This window comes from Pavona decussata, unplaced genomic scaffold (genome assembly GCF_977016875.1).
Source record: "Pavona decussata unplaced genomic scaffold, jaPavDecu1.1 SCAFFOLD_175, whole genome shotgun sequence".
Taxonomy (NCBI): Eukaryota; Metazoa; Cnidaria; class Anthozoa; order Scleractinia; family Agariciidae; genus Pavona; species Pavona decussata.
The window spans coordinates 4575520-4593796 of NW_028145586.1; the positions used below are offsets into that span (position 1 = coordinate 4575520).

An 18277-nucleotide genomic window follows, 5' to 3' on the forward strand; every position below is an offset into this window, starting at 1 on the left:
ATACCACTTATTCAAACTTAACACCGGTAATAGGTACGTCTTTTGCTCTGTAAAATGAAATTTAGTTCACACATAATGCTTTTGGTAACAGCATTACAATTTATCACTCAAATACATTGTTTTGGTTTATTTAATTCGCAATAATGAATACATATTTGGTCACCGATTTCCTATAACAAAGGACGTTGTTTTACAATCACAATCGAAAAATTCGGCTGAGGGCAATGTTTTTCATTTAACTACTACTTAAAGTTAGGCACGTAGGCAATAAAATAACATAAGAATTAGCTTTGAATTATATTCGCGTGCGGTTCGTTTCAATTCAGTCTGTCGGTATTTTTGAATACTCATAATTTAGTCAAATACCTCTCCTGCTTACATTCTAGTGCCAAAATATTCTTGGTGTTTCCTTCAGGAATACTAAAATAATCTTCTTTTCCACTTCACTCCATTTCTAGCTAGCTAGCTAGCGATACTTCTTCTCTAATCGCCTTGCATGTTTGGGTTTCGATTCAAGCGTCTGTCATCGTCTTTCGGCTCGCTCTGCAGTCCCAAAAATGACGGTTTTTAAGAAAATTTTTACCGATTAAAAACATTCTACCTGGAACATCTTCCAGGTCTCAAGTGCGTGATGGATGTGAAAATGTTTGGTTTTAAATCCGCTTGTTGTCACAAACTTCGCAGCTGGCTTCTCGGGCCCTTATGACAAGGTGAGAACTGTATACTTTACTACACCGCCCTAATGACAAATTAATTTGTCAAGTGCACGTGACCAGCCGCAGCCAGGGTCCTTTCTCGGGGGAGGAAGAGAGAGAACCCTGGGAACGAGGTTGTACCAACATCGCCATATATGCATGTACATTAGGTTTTCCTTTATCAACTAAGTATTTGGTAGGGGAAATAATAAACTCGTTCCTTTTTAGACTTATCTCCGCCATTAAACCAGTGGATTAAAATAAATAATTCAAAGTTCATAAAACGTTGACAAACGCGCTTATAGAAAAATTAAAAATATATGTAATTTCCCTGCACCTTTTAAGGGCCTTTTAAATGTATTTCTTTCCGTTGGAAAATTTATTATTTGTCAAATATCGTCAACTATCAGAATTTTTGATAATACCAACAACAAAACAAACACCTTGTGTGTGTGTTTACTTGTTTGATAGCCACATGAAAGAACAAATAAGAATATTTGTGGAATACCCTTCATTTAGTTTTTATGTACTTTCCCTCTTTTATCAGCATGCCCCAAGCCTTGCGTTTGTTCTCCATGGCTGCGCGATCGTACCTTGATAGAGGTCTCGTGTGCAGAGAAGCAACTAACGTCAGTCCCAGGATCATTGCCGGCCGATGCTAACGTGCTGTAAGCACCATCTTTCTAGTAATAAAACAAAGAGCGCACAATCATGGTGAAAAGCAAACACGAATAAGGGATGTGTTCAAACCGTATACAGTATTACGTTTCTATTACTGCGCTCATTGGCTGAGAATGGTATTCTATAAAACTGATTCAAAAAAGTCCACTTTTTCATGGATGAGTAAACCGGTAATTACGGAGTTTATGATTTCAGAGTGCAGACCACATTCAGTTTTTTTTTTTTTTTTTTACCGACATCCCATTTATGACTACTACTACTTACAACATTCCCACAAATTAAAAGTTGATAAGAACATGAGCAGCCATTTAAGCTGATTACATTTACCGCTCATCTCACGAACAAAAAAAGATTGTACTTTGTTAAAAATATCAAACTTTGCCTCCCTACTTTATGTCTATATCGTAATGGATATGGTCCGTTACGCGTTGGCCCCTGGGCCTTACCCATGACGTTAAATATTTTTAATGTTTTTAAATCTTATTCTTAGTCTTGTGTTATTCAAATCTTCTTTGTTGTTTTCTCCTTTTTTCTCCTTTCTTTTTTTTTGTAATTATGTGTCTCTACTTTTTCGCACTAAATCGAAAGACAAGCATAATTTAGCGAGGTCGTCTTGAGCTGTCGTCCCCTAAGGTTGTCAGTTTACTGGGGGTATGCTTTAAAAAGAAAAAAAATGGAATTTCTTTTTTTACTTACCAAACAAAAATTTTTTTTTTAGATCAGATGCAGAATAGCCACTTTACCAAAATTAAACAGGGATTACGATCAAAAGAAAATATTTCCCTTATCGGCAGGATATTTCTTTGAAATATCTTTGGCAACCTTTTATTTTTCAACAACAGGGCCGAACATATCTTTTTAAAAAGATTTTTTTTTTCTGATAACCCTCAATAAATTATAGTATCGACTACATTTTTAACTAAATATTAGATATATGTCACATGATAGTTGCCATCATGGTATGATTATCTGTTGGTAGGAACTTCGCTAACAACCAGCTGAAGGAACTTCCGAAAGGAGTTTTTGATAATAATACCCAGCTGCAGCGGCTGTAAGTATTACTTTTCTTCTTGGTCTCTAAAACAAACCTCGAGACGCCAGAGACGCTCTAGGAGAACCCTTAAGTTTGATTTACTCTCGAAAAAACTTCCCATATGCATCCATGGAATCGATGAAATAATGCTTAACTGTAGACTGGAAAATAGCCTTCAATTTTACTGACAACTGACAGTTTAAACCACTATAACTCACAACTGATAACTTAAGAAAAATCATTCGTATTAAAATACTCCTTCACCTCTTTACCTTTTTTCGCTGAATCAAATGACACATTATTTTGTGTGGTTTGTTAAACACCGGCTAAATGATTACACATCTCTGTCAAACATCGCGTTGGAAGAAAATTTTTCACTGTTAAGCCTCCCTCAACTTTGCATTTCAATGCTTTTCCAAGTTTGATCTAGGTGAGACATTTTAATCCAACATTTTGCTTCTCAAACAAATGATCGCTCGTTTAGCCACCTCTGACAGACAAAGCTTTCTGTCCGGAAAAAGGTAGTCAATCAGAAAAGGAATTTGCGTTCAAATAGTCACGTCCAAATTTCAGCGGCAGTGCGTTCTTTGGGCATCATATGTCAGTATGCGGCATCAACTATACTAAGCGACCTTGGCGTTTTAAGCATTCTAATTGGTCTAACAGTACTGATCCGTTCGAAGTTTGGCCATTAGCTGAGATCGGCTTACGTTTATTATAGTATTCTCTGGGAAAATTAAACTTAGCGCTGGCACTGTTTAATACGAGATTAAAATAGCTAAATTAAAAAAAAATACCTAAGTAGGTTTTGCCCGAGGAAGAAGATGGCAAGCGAACTCGAAGAAGAAGAAGAAGAAAATTTATGACCACAACTGAGTCATAAATCAAACTTGCTGAATGCCTGCTTCGCCTTGTATCGATGACAGTTCCACTCATAATTTAGTGGCTATTAGATCAAGTATCAACCGCGGCTATTTCTGGGTAATTCCCTTTGAAAGTCGAGAAGAATTTTGTCCCATTTGAAAACCGTTGTCTAACGGGTACAGACTGATAAACACAGCTACAGCTTCCACATCGGTACAGGAGCTTCATTTTTCTCGAAAGTAGCAAGCCAAATTATCCATTTTTAATCTCGAATTGGTCTAATGTTTATCAGTGAGCATGCGCTCAGCAAGCATGTGGAAAGTTCCAACTGTGCTGGTCTTTTCTTTATTCATTAGTAGGTTAACAGAAATGCAAATCGTCATCATTTATTTAACTTATTTATAATTGCAAAGTGCTCAAATTGTTTCAGAATCGACAGAGTTAGAATTTTTTAACCATCCTGCTAAGATTTTACAAACAGTAGGTCTAACTCGAAATTCCTAAATCCGAAATACAATTAAAGAGATGCATTGAATTCCAAGGGTCGCAAGTCTGCAAATGAAGTTTTACTTCAGTCAATGTACCTGTCAACTCAATGTAAATCCGGCCCTCCCCCAACCCCCTCCCACATTCCTAGAAGTGTGGGAAGACTTCTGGGAAGTTTAGCACAGGAAAAACAATTTTCCCCATCAACATCATCCTAGCCCCGGTTTAAACTTCGAATTTAACATGTGCCGAATCTAATTCAGCAATTAAATGCGTGTGAAGTTCGACTTCTAAATCAATTAAATTCGACGTATCTGAATTACATGCGACTTCTCCCGCATCTTCGACTCGGCCAGTCGAATATTCGAGGGAAGTTCGAGTGTTGCTTTATATGCCGAACTTCACATGTGCCGATTCGAATGCATAAATTTCTTTGAATTATGTTAAATTATGTTTTACCCACAATTCTACTTTTCCTCCTAAATGCTATGCGCGGTTCGGGAGAAAATAATATGGCGGAATCGGATGTGATGTGCAGCTCGATCTGTTTTTCTCCCACCAAATACACATGTTTAAAATGCGCTAATTTCATTTTGGATCAAATGCTCAGTATTTCAGCTTAATCGACGACAAGACCGAAGAGGAGATCTGGGGAAACGTGTGATGTTTCGTGCCTAAAGTAGCAACAGCAAAACAAGAGAAACCCCCAGAAGCAGTCTTCTCCTTGCTAGAACGTAGTTTAACGGCTTTTGTATAACGAATCTTATTCTTCTGTTGACAAGAATGAGCTCAGGAATATATAAGCAAATTAAAGGCAAGGCAAAACGCCTCCATTATCCGCCATGTTTGAAAATAGCGCGGTAAATGCTCGAAGCAAAAAAAGGAATAGGAAAGAAACTTACAAGACCTCTGTTATTAATTAAATGCGACTCTTTAAATTCGACGTCTAAATCAAATGTCGAATTTAATAATTTGAGTCGACCCAAATAGGTATTAAATTCGGCACATAATGTTGTCCAAACAATATTTCATAACAAAGGCCAATTCCCTCGATAAAATGACTGCGAATGATCGACATGGAATCTTAATGATTGAATGTGCGGTTCCAGTACGACATTCACCACTTTGCAAGGCATAGTCAGAAAATTCGATGAATCCTACGATATGAAATACGGAAAAAGATATGGCTGGCAATACAACGTAAATTAATACTGACATGTGAATTACATCGCTGCTGAGAATAATTTAATCTAAATCTCGCTTAAGCCACGTACAAAAGGCGAGAGAAATTGCTCACTTTTATTAGACCAGGAGTATAAGTCCCCACCATTTCTGAGTAATTTACTAAAATAGGGAAGTGAGTGCCAGATACAACATAAAGAAATATGATATTCAGGTAGAATAACAACAGAAACTCAACGATGGTGCTTTTGAACCAAACAAAAATTAAATTTTATTAACTAACCAAAACAACTGAAACTACATAGAGATTACGGAAAATATTTGCATTATCAGCGGAATCTTCCTTAGAAATATCTCTGGCAACCTTTAATCTTCAAGACAAGAATCGAACATACAATTTAAAAAAGATGATCATTTTTTTTTCCGATAACCCTAAATTAAACTAAACTAAATATGAAATATATATGTCACGTGATAGTCACCATCCAGGTACGATTATTTGTTGGTAGGTATCTGGGTAACAATCAACTGAAAGAACTACCCAAAGGAGTTTTTGATAAGAATACCCAGCTGAATGAACTGTGAGTAAAACTCTTCTTCGTGGTCTCTAAAACAAACCTCAAGACACTAAGATTCTTACAAGAGAACTCTTCTTAAATAAACCTCTGCTCCGAAAACAAATGCACGGTAAATTGTGGGAAATGGTGTCTAAATTCTAGATTTTAGTTTAAGCAGAAATAACATTCAAGTGTGTTTAAAACTAGATATGATTGTCGCCTATTTTCGCTTTTAAATTTCTCAGGCGCGGCTATCGTGGATTTCATGACGTCATTACGTTGTCGCTATTGTTCTCTATTGTTGCACACAGAAGAAGTTCTGTTTACTAACAATAGCGGCAACGCAATGACGTCAAAATAAAAAAAATGGCCGCGCCCAGGAAACTTAAAAGCGAAACATGATAGGTTGCAATCATTTGTATTAAATGTTAAGCACACTTGAATGTTAAAAACCTGTATTAAATGGGCACTGCAAAGAGGATGCACGTTGTTTGTCCACGTTTTAATAGATCGGTATTTTAATATTATCTGTCGCATCTTTGTAGACACTAAACAAACAGGAGCTACTATCTCTGTTGGCAGCCTGATTAACAAAAAGTGATCAAATTAGTAATACGTGACCTCATCGACAAAACGTTTGTGTGGCAAACAGGAAATTCGTGTACCTAGAGACATGTCTTTAAAACGTATTACATAATACAAATCCTTTATCAATTTTTGTCTCAAATAGTTACATGAAAACGTGTAACCTAAAGAGTACGAAGCTCCAAACGATACCCACCGATTTGCGCACCCTCTTTCCAGTAATTTTCACTTTTCCTGGGTTTGTTGGACGCTTTAAAGCTTTGGTTAACCACATGGCCATGATGTTTGGAACGCGCCCAACTACTTCCGTATAAGATTTGTTATTTCGTTTTGGTGTACAGTAGTGATCTGGTTTTCGGTCTGCCGAACACCTTTCCGTTCACGGGAATGGTATTTGACCCTTTCAAGGCCTTTTAATATCTAGGAATATTAATGTGACCCTTTTAAAACGAATTCTATAGGAATCTGTTTTCAGCGGACACCCCGTATTAATCGGACACTAACAAGGGTCCCGAGGGTGTGCGCTTAATACAGGTTTAACTGTAGCCGGTTTAAAAAACATAGTAAACTCGTCAGTACAGATTAAAATAACAAAATCAACCTTAAAAATTTACTCCAAGATCGGAAATCCTGCTTTACATGAATAAGAAGAGGGCACGAAAGTATAGCTGATGACAGAAATCATTTAGTGATTCTGCTTTCCGAAAATCAGAGGGTAAGCTGTTCCAAAGGACCGGGGTACTACAGCTAAAGCTGTCTATGAGAAAGTTGGGGCGAGGCAATTGAGCTGCAGGTTTGTTCACTGAGTCTCTTAGTCTTTATATTGCCTTGAAATGTGCGGTCTCACCATAAATTTTATTTGAAACCGTCTATGTCACGGAAAAACTGAAACGTTAACATATGATAAATGAAAGAGACATGAATAAGATTGACATGCCGGTATAAATTTTACTTAGGTACCCGGTACTGTTCCTTTTTAACTGCTTAATTTCAGGAAAAATGATCATCAAATACGACCTAACCTCCAACACATTCTAAGAAAAAATAGGTCAAATGATAGTCACCATTATTTGTCGGTAGGGGCTTGAGTACCAACCAGCTAAAGGAACTTCCCAAAGGAGTTTTTGACAACAATACTCAGCTATTGTGGCTGTACGTATAACTCTTCTTCTTTCTCTGTAAACAAAACTTGTAAGGCTGGTGTTGTTTTAGAAGAAGCCTCAAGTTTGTAACTTAACACTAAAATGTTGCTCACAATTTTAAAAACAACTGACATTTGAAACAACGTTAACTCAAAACTAGCAAAACTCGTGAAACTCTTCTAAAACCTGTTGCATTACAATACTCTTCTTATAAGCTGGAAGTGAAAAGTATGCATTTATCAGGAAAATAATCCAAGATCTTCGAACGGAGTCGAACCAATGATCATCCGATTACTTGTCCCGATGATCTGTCACTGAGTTATAAGAGACTGGTGGGAGTGAGGGCATTAAACTATTGTCACATCATATAACAAACATCTTGTGTACAAAGTCTAAAAATGACATATGAGCATGCAATAAAAGAAATGGGATATTACGTGTCTTTAACCTGGTGATTGAATTAAAGGATATTTTCGGTACGTGACACAGGCATACCTTGAATAATTAACAGTCTGCAGATATCCGCCTAACAGTGGTGGAATTCTTGATCCTTCGATTCTGAAACGGAAAAGAGGAAGTCAAAGGATCAAATTCCGCTTGTGAGGAGTTTTCCGAGCATTCTTATCTCAGTGATCAAAACATAATTCTCATTTTAATCGCCAAGATAACAAAAGTGCCATCGTATAAAGTGTTTTCATTCACGTGACTACCGGCCATCTTGGTATACTGAAACAAAAAAAGTATTTGCATAAAAATAGAGTTCCATTCCCAGAGGTTTAGTTTGGGACACCAACAAGGACGCCATTTCTTTGTTTTGGGACACCAACATGGCCCACCGTGACATCATGTGAAAACACTCTATATCTTTCAAAACTAGAAGTGTTTAGATCTCCCTAAGAATTTTTCGAGGAATTGCCGCCAGACAAAGTCAGACAGGGTGTTTTGATCTTAAGTGGTTCAAAGTAAAGTTATATAAGAATGAATGAACAGACGTGGCGCTGCTTCCAATGAGATATGCTTCCTAGAAAGTAACTTTTGTTTTATCAAAGTCAATTCGGGTCACGTCTGAAGGAAGATACTTTTCCTTTCTATGAACGTTCTATTTAGCTCTTCTTTATAAGTCCCGCTCACTAAAATATGCAATACTCTTGTGCAATTTTTTTTGCGCCGCAAATAAATTAGTTATCCGTTTTTGAGGCGGAATATGGAATTATTTGACAACTTCAATATACTACTAATAATAATCTTTTATTAGGAAGCTTCCGTTCACTAAACGTGGTTTTCAGAAAGGTCCTATAAAGATTAAATATACAAAAGGTTAAAAAATACAATATATAAGACAAAATTACAAAATGAGAAAAACAGCACTTCAAACTAGAAGCTGAAACTACAAAGATATCATCGATGGGGTTAAAAACTTCAAATTGATAAAAAATAAAAAATGATAAAAGCAAAAAAGCTAAAACTACAAAAATTCTTACCGATAGGGTTAATTAAAAAACCTGGCAAACATGTTTCGCTTAAAAGTAGCAATATTCGGTGCATTTCTGGTCTCTCTCTCTAATTCATTCCAGTCTTTTGAAGAATGATGGCAAACTCCCTGCTTTCCCCAATTTCTGGTAACACGGGGTATTCTGAGCATGTCTTTGTTCCTTGTATTATAATTATGAATGTCACTGTTTGTTAGTAAATTCATAGAGTGGTCCATCAGTCCATTAATGCACTTGTAAATATATATACAACGATGGTTAGATCTACGTTGTTCTAGGTTCAGCCACTTTAAAGTTACCAGGGCATCAGTAGCTGACGAAAAAAGTGGCCTGTCTAGAATAATTTTTGCGGCCTTGTTCTGCAAAACCTGTAGGTCGTTCATAAGAGTCACGTTGTTCTTGTCGCCCCACACAAGATCGCCATAATCAAAAACTGGAAGAACAAGACTGTTGTAGAATAGTAGGCGAGCGGTGAAAGGTAACAAATGCTTAATCCTACGTAAAAGACCTAGTCGCTGATTAACTTTAGAAATTACATAATTTACATGATCAGACTATGTGAAGTCTGAGGCCAGCATAATCCCTAAATACTTAAGAGCCACTGTCTGTAAATATCGAGAATCCGGCGTCAGTCGTGAAATTTTCAATTTCTTCATATTTTGCCCAAATAACCTCTATAGTGAGTTATTTTCGAAAATACTATTCAAAGGACCTGGAGCGCTTTAGTTTTTTCAAAATCTAAGAAAGTTCGAAAAACGCCATTTTGGCCCTTCCGGCGGCGTCGAAACTACAATAAAACTACGCATTTTCGTTTGACTCGTTCAGATCAACGCAATAACATCTATCGATGTACTTTGGTTAACTCATAACAGAACTCTTGATCTCCCTGAATCACTAAATTATTTTGAGAAAGCTGTTGAAAACTGCTTGTTTTTGGCTGTTACAATTACCCTTATTACAGCGCTTTAGCGAATAAAGTAATTTTAGCTAACTTTAACAGCAACAAAAGCCCACTGGTACATGTAATTTGAAGTTGAAACTAGCATGGCCTTAAAGCCCATTCTTTATAGTTTGTTGTATAAAAATTGCTAAGGCGGCCCGACAAAAGTGTCCTGTCGAGAGACGGAAACGTGAAGTGTACTTTCTGGAATTTCGACCTTTCACGAAGCGAACAAGAAGCATCCCGATTCCGAATTAACAGAACCGCACATTGTAAAATCTACCGATGGAAACCTGTTTCGAAATCCTGAATGCATCAAAACAGTCTTGTACTCAAAGCTACAATCCCTTTTGATTGAAAATATTATTTTGTTAACACTTGTAGAAAACAGGAGACGTGTAGTTCAAGCCGTGAAATATGTAATTCAACGCCGCGTCTACAGTACCACGCACGTGTACATGACGCAAGATTGCTATTTCGTTCGGCTATTATTTTACCGTTAAAACTAAATAGAAGATCCTCAATGTCATGCATGTTGTCGTCTTCCTTCTTTCATTCTTATCTCGAGAGCTCTGAAGGGAACACGCCACACGCCAAAAAACAAAACAAAACAAAACAAACAAACAGGACGATCAAATTCCAAGACAAATGCAAATAGCTAAAAATTCAGGCCCGATTTAGTATTCAGTTGATTAAGACAACCACACATTTGTTTTATATTCCAGTGATAAGGCATAATGTACATCAAATGATTATGTAGACAAAGTAAAAACAAACCGAAACTATCGGCAATGCCAAAGTACCATGGGAAAGCAACTGTTAACAAGGTAAACAAAACAATTTCAACCTCACCGGTCTTTTTGCAATCCTTGAGAAAATGTAGTGAATTCCTTGCTTCTATAGTTATGTATGCCAAACTTGCTTCTATAGATGTATTTGGCAGCCGGTAGACATGTTTCCTCCAAAGGATGTGATAAAATTCAGTACGCTGGAGTATTGCAATAATCTTTCGTCAGGTACAAAAGTTCCTTTTATAATTGGTCAATCACGCCATATGGTCCAGATTTCTTCCTCAACAAAACGTTCCAGAACGTCGTTTGTGGCCGGATTTTGAAGTAGTTTTGTTGGCCTGTCTCAATAATGTTTTTTCTCTGGGAAGCCTGCTAACGGTCACTGTTATGGCCTTGTCGGGATCCGTGCGTAAATACATGTATACGACTTTGGTTGGTGGTTTGTGCGGCTCCAGTTCAGAGAATCCAGCAACTGTTGGAATGCGTGACAGTCTATCGCGCGTCCAAGGGCATCTCGCATTTTGCCAAGAAAGGACAGTTAGCGACGATTGTGGAGTGGACAGTGAATCAAAATTGCTGCTTTCCCAAGCAGGTAAGGTGTCAAATAATTATAAACTTCACAGTACACATTGTCACGGTTTTTAGCGCTCAAATCAGTGGAGCCGCGTGCGTTGCGCGTTACGCGTTGGGAGGGGGTAGGTGGGTGGGCAATGAAACTGGAAGGTGGAAAAAAAATCACAGGAAATTGTTCAACAAGGCTGCCGCTAAGGCCTTGTTTTGTTTGGCTCCTGTGTTTAAATGCAAATGGTTCTTTTTAGACCTAAAAATTAAAATAAAATTATTTCCAAGACAAAAGTTTAAAAAATCCAATTGCTTAAAAAAATCGTCCAGCATCAACATCCCTTCCTCCACTGTGCACGCGCCCGAAAAGAAAAAGGTAAGAGGAGAGAGCGGTCGGTCCCTTGGAAGATTAGAACTTCTAGCTAGCAGGATTCCAGCTTGATTATAGCTCTCAGAGTTAGAGCCCTTGCTCTGAAATGAAAATGATGATGATGATGATGATGATGATGATGATGATGATGATGATGATGATGATGAGGAGGAGGAGGAGGAGGAGGAGGAGGAGGATGATGATGATGATGATGATGATCATTTAAATATGAGCGAGCACGATACACTCCTTTTTTTAGTTTGTAACTTTACATTTAAAGTGAAGTAATTTATTTAACGTCAAAATCACATTACTTGCGCAATCTCCCGAGCCAGAGGCGCATGATAAAGTGCTTCCCTATAATTATTAGTAGATTGGAATTCAATTTGATTTTTGAGGAGAGGGGAAAATTGGAGTACTCGGAGAGAAATCTCTCCAAGAAAGGACGAGAACAAACCATTAACTAAGCCCTCTTATGACACTGAGAACTAGAATCGAACCCGGGCCATATTCAAACCAAATTTCCGGAATAACTACCTACATGATAATGACGACGAGGTGTGCTTCTTTTTCATCTTTTGTCATGTTCAGCCAAGCCTGACGTTTCGGCTCGTTCGATGGATGCCCGATGGCTATGCCATGCTGATGAGCCCGAAACAGTTGTCTACACAGGACTACACACTCAGAGCAAGAGGGGGAGTCGTAATCTTCCAAAGGACCGACCGTTTTCTCTTCTTACCATTTTTGTTTGTTTGTTTGTTTGTTTGTTTTTCGCGGAGGGTAAGGGCCGGGCCTGATGCTGATGCTTCTGAGCAACTGAATTCTTTTTTCAACTTTAGTTTTGGGAATAAGTTTTATTTTTTAGGTCCTGAAAGAACCATTTGCATTTAAACACAGGAACCAAAGAAAACAAGGCCTTAGCAGGGACCTTGTTGAAATTTTTCCTTTGACTCAATGTGCGCGAGTTTTTCCACCTTCTAGTTTCATTAGGCTCGTTTCCCGAACAGCGGCTGGAAATCGAGCCTAACCCATACCCCCACTCCCCCCAACTCCCAACGGGCGCCTCCACTGATTTGAGCCCTAAAAACCGTGACAATGTGTAGTCTGAACCTTCAATTATTTGACATCTTACCTGCTCGGGAAAGCAGTAATGTCGTTGCTAACTGTCCGCGAGATACCCTTGGAAGTCCGCGCGATAGACTGTCACGCATTCCACAGTTGCTGGACCGCACAGGCACCAAGTCGAATATTTACACACCGTTCCCGACAAGGCCATAACAGTGCCCGTTTGCAAGCTTCCCAGAGGACAAAAGTTATTGGGACACGCCAACAAAACTACTTCAAAATCCGGCCACAAACGACGTTCTGAAACGTTTTGTAGAGGGAGAAATCTGGACCATATGGCGTGATTGGTGAACTATAAAAGTAACTTTTGTACTTGACGGAAGGTAATTGCAATACTCCAGTGTAAATTCACAGCCTTTGGAGGAAACAAGTCTACCGGTTTGCTAACTTTACATATAGGAGCAAGTTTGTCATACATAGCAATAGAAAAAGGGATTGCCAAAAGACCGGCGAGGTTGACATTCTTTTGTTTCCAACTACAAATTAATTTAAAAAGCTTGTTAACAGTTGCTTTCCCACGGTACTTTGACATCGCTGAAAGTTTGTTTCTACTTTGTTTACGAAATAATTTGATGTATATTATGCCTTATCACTGGAATATAAAATAAATGTGCATTAATCAACTGAATACTAAATCGGGCCTGGATTTGTAGCTACTGAGTTTGCATTTGAATTTGATCGCCCTGTTTGTTTGTTTTCTTTTTTGTCTTTTTTTTTTTTTTTTGGCGTGTGGCGTGTTCCCTTCAGAGCTTAAAAATCTCGAGATAAGAATGAACGAAGGAAGACGACAACATGCATGATATTGGGCATATGGTAAAACATGGACTGGAGTGGAGTGGACTGGATTTGTAAAACATGGACTGGATTAGTAAAAGGTGGATTAGTAAAAGGTGGATTGGTAAAAGGTGGATTAGTAAAAGGTGGATTAGTAAAAGGTGGATTGGTAAAAGGTGGATTAGTAAAAGGTGGATTGGTAAAAGATGGATTGGTAAAAGGTGGATTGGTAAAACAATAAATGAAACAATAAACTTTATTTTGTTTGCAGATCCTTTTCGTTCTCTTTTTATCTTGATTATCCATACAGTGATCCGATCAAACAATGTCAATGGTATACATTCCAAATAATTCATTCTTTACTTTTACTATTAATTCACTTCAACATTAACTGTAACGAAATCATAATAAGCAATAATTCCCTAGTTTTCTTTATATTGTATCAGAACGTAAATGTAATATTTCCGCATTAGTTCAACGACAACAACAACAACAAAAAAAGAAACGCTGTTTTAACACTGTTGAATCAACAAAAGTTTTGCAATAATGTCCAAACGTTCGGCCTAGTAACGAAACAACAGCAACAATAAATGTAAATGTGACGCTGGTCACCTCGCTAAACCTAATACAAGATGATGAAAAACCTAATACATCATGATGCTCCCCTGATTCGATAGGTGATCTAAAAAACCGTTATACTCTTCAGCTTAGTAGCTGTGAACTAAAGTTAGCGCGATTTGTTTTGCATCAATTTTTTTTAAGATCGTAATCGTAACCTCTTGCAGGCGCAAAAAAAAAACCTGTGATATAAACGCTTTTAACAAACGTTGTTCATTACTTGCTTAATATTTACATATATATCTCGATAACGACTATGATCCAATCTAATAAACCGCGCGCGTTAGTTTCCGTCAGACTAAACCTCGCCTATGTTTTTTCTTATTCTATGACGGAGACGCTAAAATTTACACCAAACTGCTTACTCAATGTAATGATGTCATAGGAAATGTAAACGTGACGCCGGTTACTTCGCCAAACCTAATTTTCTAAAGTGTAGAATTTGTTTGATATACTAATCGTTCTAGTGCGACTAATAGTTATGTTTGTGACGCTCCCCTTATTTTTCTACACATAATTGAAAATTAAATTATAAAACAAACCCGTTACACTCTTCAGCTAAAGAATGAAAAAAGACGGTACCTACATGCAAAATTTCGCGAGCGATTTTTGTTGAAACATCTTTTTTTTTTTTTCAGCAATAGTTACCTATACTACTAATAGTTACCGTGTCGGGATGTTTAATTTAGAAAAAAAAAACTAAATAGAAACGCCAAGTCTGGTGAAAGCCATAGCCTTGTGCTCTGGAAGAAGAAAATGGCACGAGGTCGGACGGCGCGTGGACACTTTTTCTCAACGCCAAGGGGACCGAAGTCGAAGCACGAATGCTCCATCATGATTGCGTGGGGCTCCTGGCAAAACTTTAAAAAACAGGAGATGTTTCGGTGGCCTTTCACGCTATGCAATATAGCAGCTTCTTTTTCGAAACGTCGTTTAGCATCTGCCGCTTCCCCTTTGAGTTTCTTGATGACAACACAATGCTCCTCGTCGGTGCATTTCGCCAAATAAACAGATCCAAATGTGCCACTCCCTATCTCTTCCTTTATGCATACTGTATTCCATCTAAACTCTGGCAAAGAAAACTGCCGTCTTCGCTTTTTAATAGAAAGAGATGGAAGCTTGGAAGCCGCCATCTCGATCACGAGCGCGCCGTGAAGCTTTCGCGCCAAAATTTAAATTATGCCAAATTAAATTGGTCAAAGGTCAAAACATTTATTCCAGCCGTACTATTTATGGATGCATGTATCAGTGGTTTTCACTGTCACGCCATCAAAAAATAAATTCAAAACCATTTCATGAAAAAAGCTGATAAATTCAAATGTTATAAAATGGTAATAAATAAACAACATCTCCCAGTCTCAGTTCTGTTGTTTCGTTACTAGGCCGAACGTTTGGACATTATTGCAAAACTTTTGTTGATTCAACAGTGTTAAAACAGCGTTTCTTTTTTTGTTGTTGTTGTTGTCGTTGAACTAATGCGGAAATATTACATTTACGTTCTGATACAATATAAAGAAAACTAGGAAATTATTGCTTATTATGATTTCGTTACAGTTAATGTTGAAGTGAATTAATAGTAAAAGTAAAGAATGAATTATTTGGAATGTATACCATTGACATTGTTTGATCGGATCACTGTATGGATAATCAAGATAAAAAGAGAACGAAAAGGATCTGCAAACAAAATAAAGTTTATTGTTTCATTTATTGTTTTACCAATCCACCTTTTACCAATCCATCTTTTACCAATCCACCTTTTACTAATCCACCTTTTACTAATCCACCTTTTACTAATCCATCTTTTACCAATCCACCTTTTACTAATCCACCTTTTACCAATCCACCTTTTACCAATCCACCTTTTACTAATCCACCTTTTACCAATCCACCTTTTACTAATCCACCTTTTACCAATCCAGTCCATGTTTTACAAATCCAGTCCACTCCACTCCAGTCCATGTTTTACCATATGCCATGATATTGAGGATCTTCTTTTTAGTTTTAACGGTAAAATAATAGCGGAACGAAATAGCAATCTTGCGACATGTACACGTGCGTGGTACTGTAGATATCTGCTCGGCACGGCGTTGAATGACATATTTCACGGCTTGAACTACACGTCTCCTGTTTTCCACAAGTGTTAACATAATAAAATTTTCAATCAAAAGGGATTGTAGCTTTGAGTACAAGACTGTTTTGATGCATCCAGGATTCCGAAACAGGTTTCCATCGGTAGATTTTACAATGTGCGGTTCTGTTCGGAATCGGGATGCTTCTTGTTCGCTTCGTGAAAGGTCGAAATTCCAGAAAGTACACTTCACGTTTCTGTCTCTCGACAGGACACTTTTGTCGGGCCGCATTAGCAATTTTTATTCAACAAACTATAAAGAATGAGCTTTAAGACCATGCTAGTTTCAACTTCAAATTACATGTACCAGTGGGCTTTTGTTGCTGTTAAAGTTAGCTAAAATTACTTTATCCGCTAAAGTGCTGTATCTAAGGTAATTGTCACAGCCAAAAACAAGCAGTTTCCAACAGCTTTCTCAAAATAATTTAGTGATTCAGGAAGATCAAGAGTTCTGTTATGAGTTAACCAAAGTACATCGATAGATGTTATTGCGTTGATCTGAACGAGCGAAAAGAAAATGCATAATTTTATTGCAGTTTCGACGCCGTTGGAAGGCCAAAATGGCGTTTTTCGAACTTTCTTAGATTTTGAAAAAACTAAAGCGCTTCAGGTCCTTTGAATAGTATTTTCGAAAATAACTCACTATAGAGGTTATTTGGGCAAAATATGAAGAAATTGAAAATTTCACGACTGACGCCGGATTCTCGATATTTACAGACAGTGGCTCTTAAACTTATTTACACTATCAAGGTCACAATCATATATAGATAGAGACAGCGAGGAAACATTAACTAATTTTCTGTTGCTTCGGTGCAGTGCACTAAAATTAAAAGTTCTCATATGTTTTGTTGCCCAGCCTAAAAGGATATACACTATATACTGCAACAAAATCTACCTGGCAGATTTCGTGGTGGTAGTGGCATATTTAGAGATCTTCGCAATTGCTTGCAACAGTCGATAAGAAGTGACAGTCCCTTACTGATGGCAAACTGAAAAATAATGATATACAGCCTTGTGAAAGAGAAAGTTAGTCTGTAACAGCTACATACTAATAAAACCTATTTAGGAATTTATAATGGCTGTAAGGAATGGAAAAAAATTTAAGCACTACTTAGATACCATCCCCAGCATGTCATGGAGGCTTTCGGCACCCAAGACGAGAAACTGGAGTAGTGGACTCTACTGATCTTCCACGTTTTGGAGGAAACGTTTTCTGCAATCTGGATAGACTTCTATTGCAAAATTATCACCTCTACAATCTGCAGAGACATATATCAGGCGAGTTTGGTTATTTCAGTTTAAGAAAACTAAATGTAGCTGAGGTGAAAGTAAGTAATCAAAACTTGTCTTCTGAGTGTTTGAAAAAGCATTGTATTTTTGGAAGAAATCAAAGTAAGATTTCAACAAAGTTTGTGACAATTGAGATCACATTTTCTAATTTACTTTTTGGTAGAGATTTTCTTTGATTTCTTTTCATAAATTATTACTGAGTCCGAAAAAAATTACTGCAAGTCTTAAATGAAAATGAATCAATAGGCTGTGATAACATTGCCCCTCCTCCCCTACGATCCTGGACCTTGCAGCAACAGAACATGCACTCTCCCTGGAATATGTCTTTAATCGATCCACAAAACTTGGAAAGTACCCAGTACACACAAAAAATGACCGGGGGATAAAAAGGAACTACAGGGCCATCACATCCGAGCAAACACCGTCACTTAAATTTTAAAACAGTAACTGCACCGTCCGTTCAATTATACAGAGTATAGGTGTCAATCTCAATACGCACATGTCATTCTATTGCTCTGCTAAAAGTTGTGGAAAACATTACTGAACATAATATTAAAGACTGGAAGTCTGCAATAAATAATAAAACCGTAGGGAGTCTATTGACAGGTAAAGGGAAAGCTTTCGAATCTTTATACCCATCATTATTTTTGACAAATTTAAAAGCATGCACCTTTTTAAAACAAAAGTTCAAAATAGTTATCTAGATCACAGTCTGCGTTTCGGCAAGATAGAGTCAAAGTAATCAGGGCTACCTGCACCCTGCTTGTACATCAAAACAGCATGACCACAATGATCATTGTTCCGACCCTCTCTCTAAAAAATTATTGAAAACGATATGTTTGACACAGTCGGTGGTTGGAATTATCTATGTACGTAGACTGACGATCACCCCGGCCCTACACAACTAGCACGCCGCATTGATTTCAACGATGGTAAGCCACAAGGTCCCTCACTCTTGGCAGCCT

General features: G+C 37.6%; 1 protein-coding gene across 1 annotated transcript in view; it reads left to right on the forward strand.

Annotated features, from left to right (window-relative positions):
* Positions 1–18277, forward strand: part of LOC146463787 (uncharacterized) — a 73622-nt gene that overhangs the window by 11476 nt on the left and 43869 nt on the right. The window contains exons 5-8 of the mRNA XM_085084379.1: positions 1243–1363; positions 2356–2427; positions 5451–5522; positions 7164–7235. Coding sequence (XP_084940505.1) covers positions 1243–1363; positions 2356–2427; positions 5451–5522; positions 7164–7235 — 337 coding nt within the window. The remainder of the gene's footprint in view (positions 1–1242; positions 1364–2355; positions 2428–5450; positions 5523–7163; positions 7236–18277) is intronic.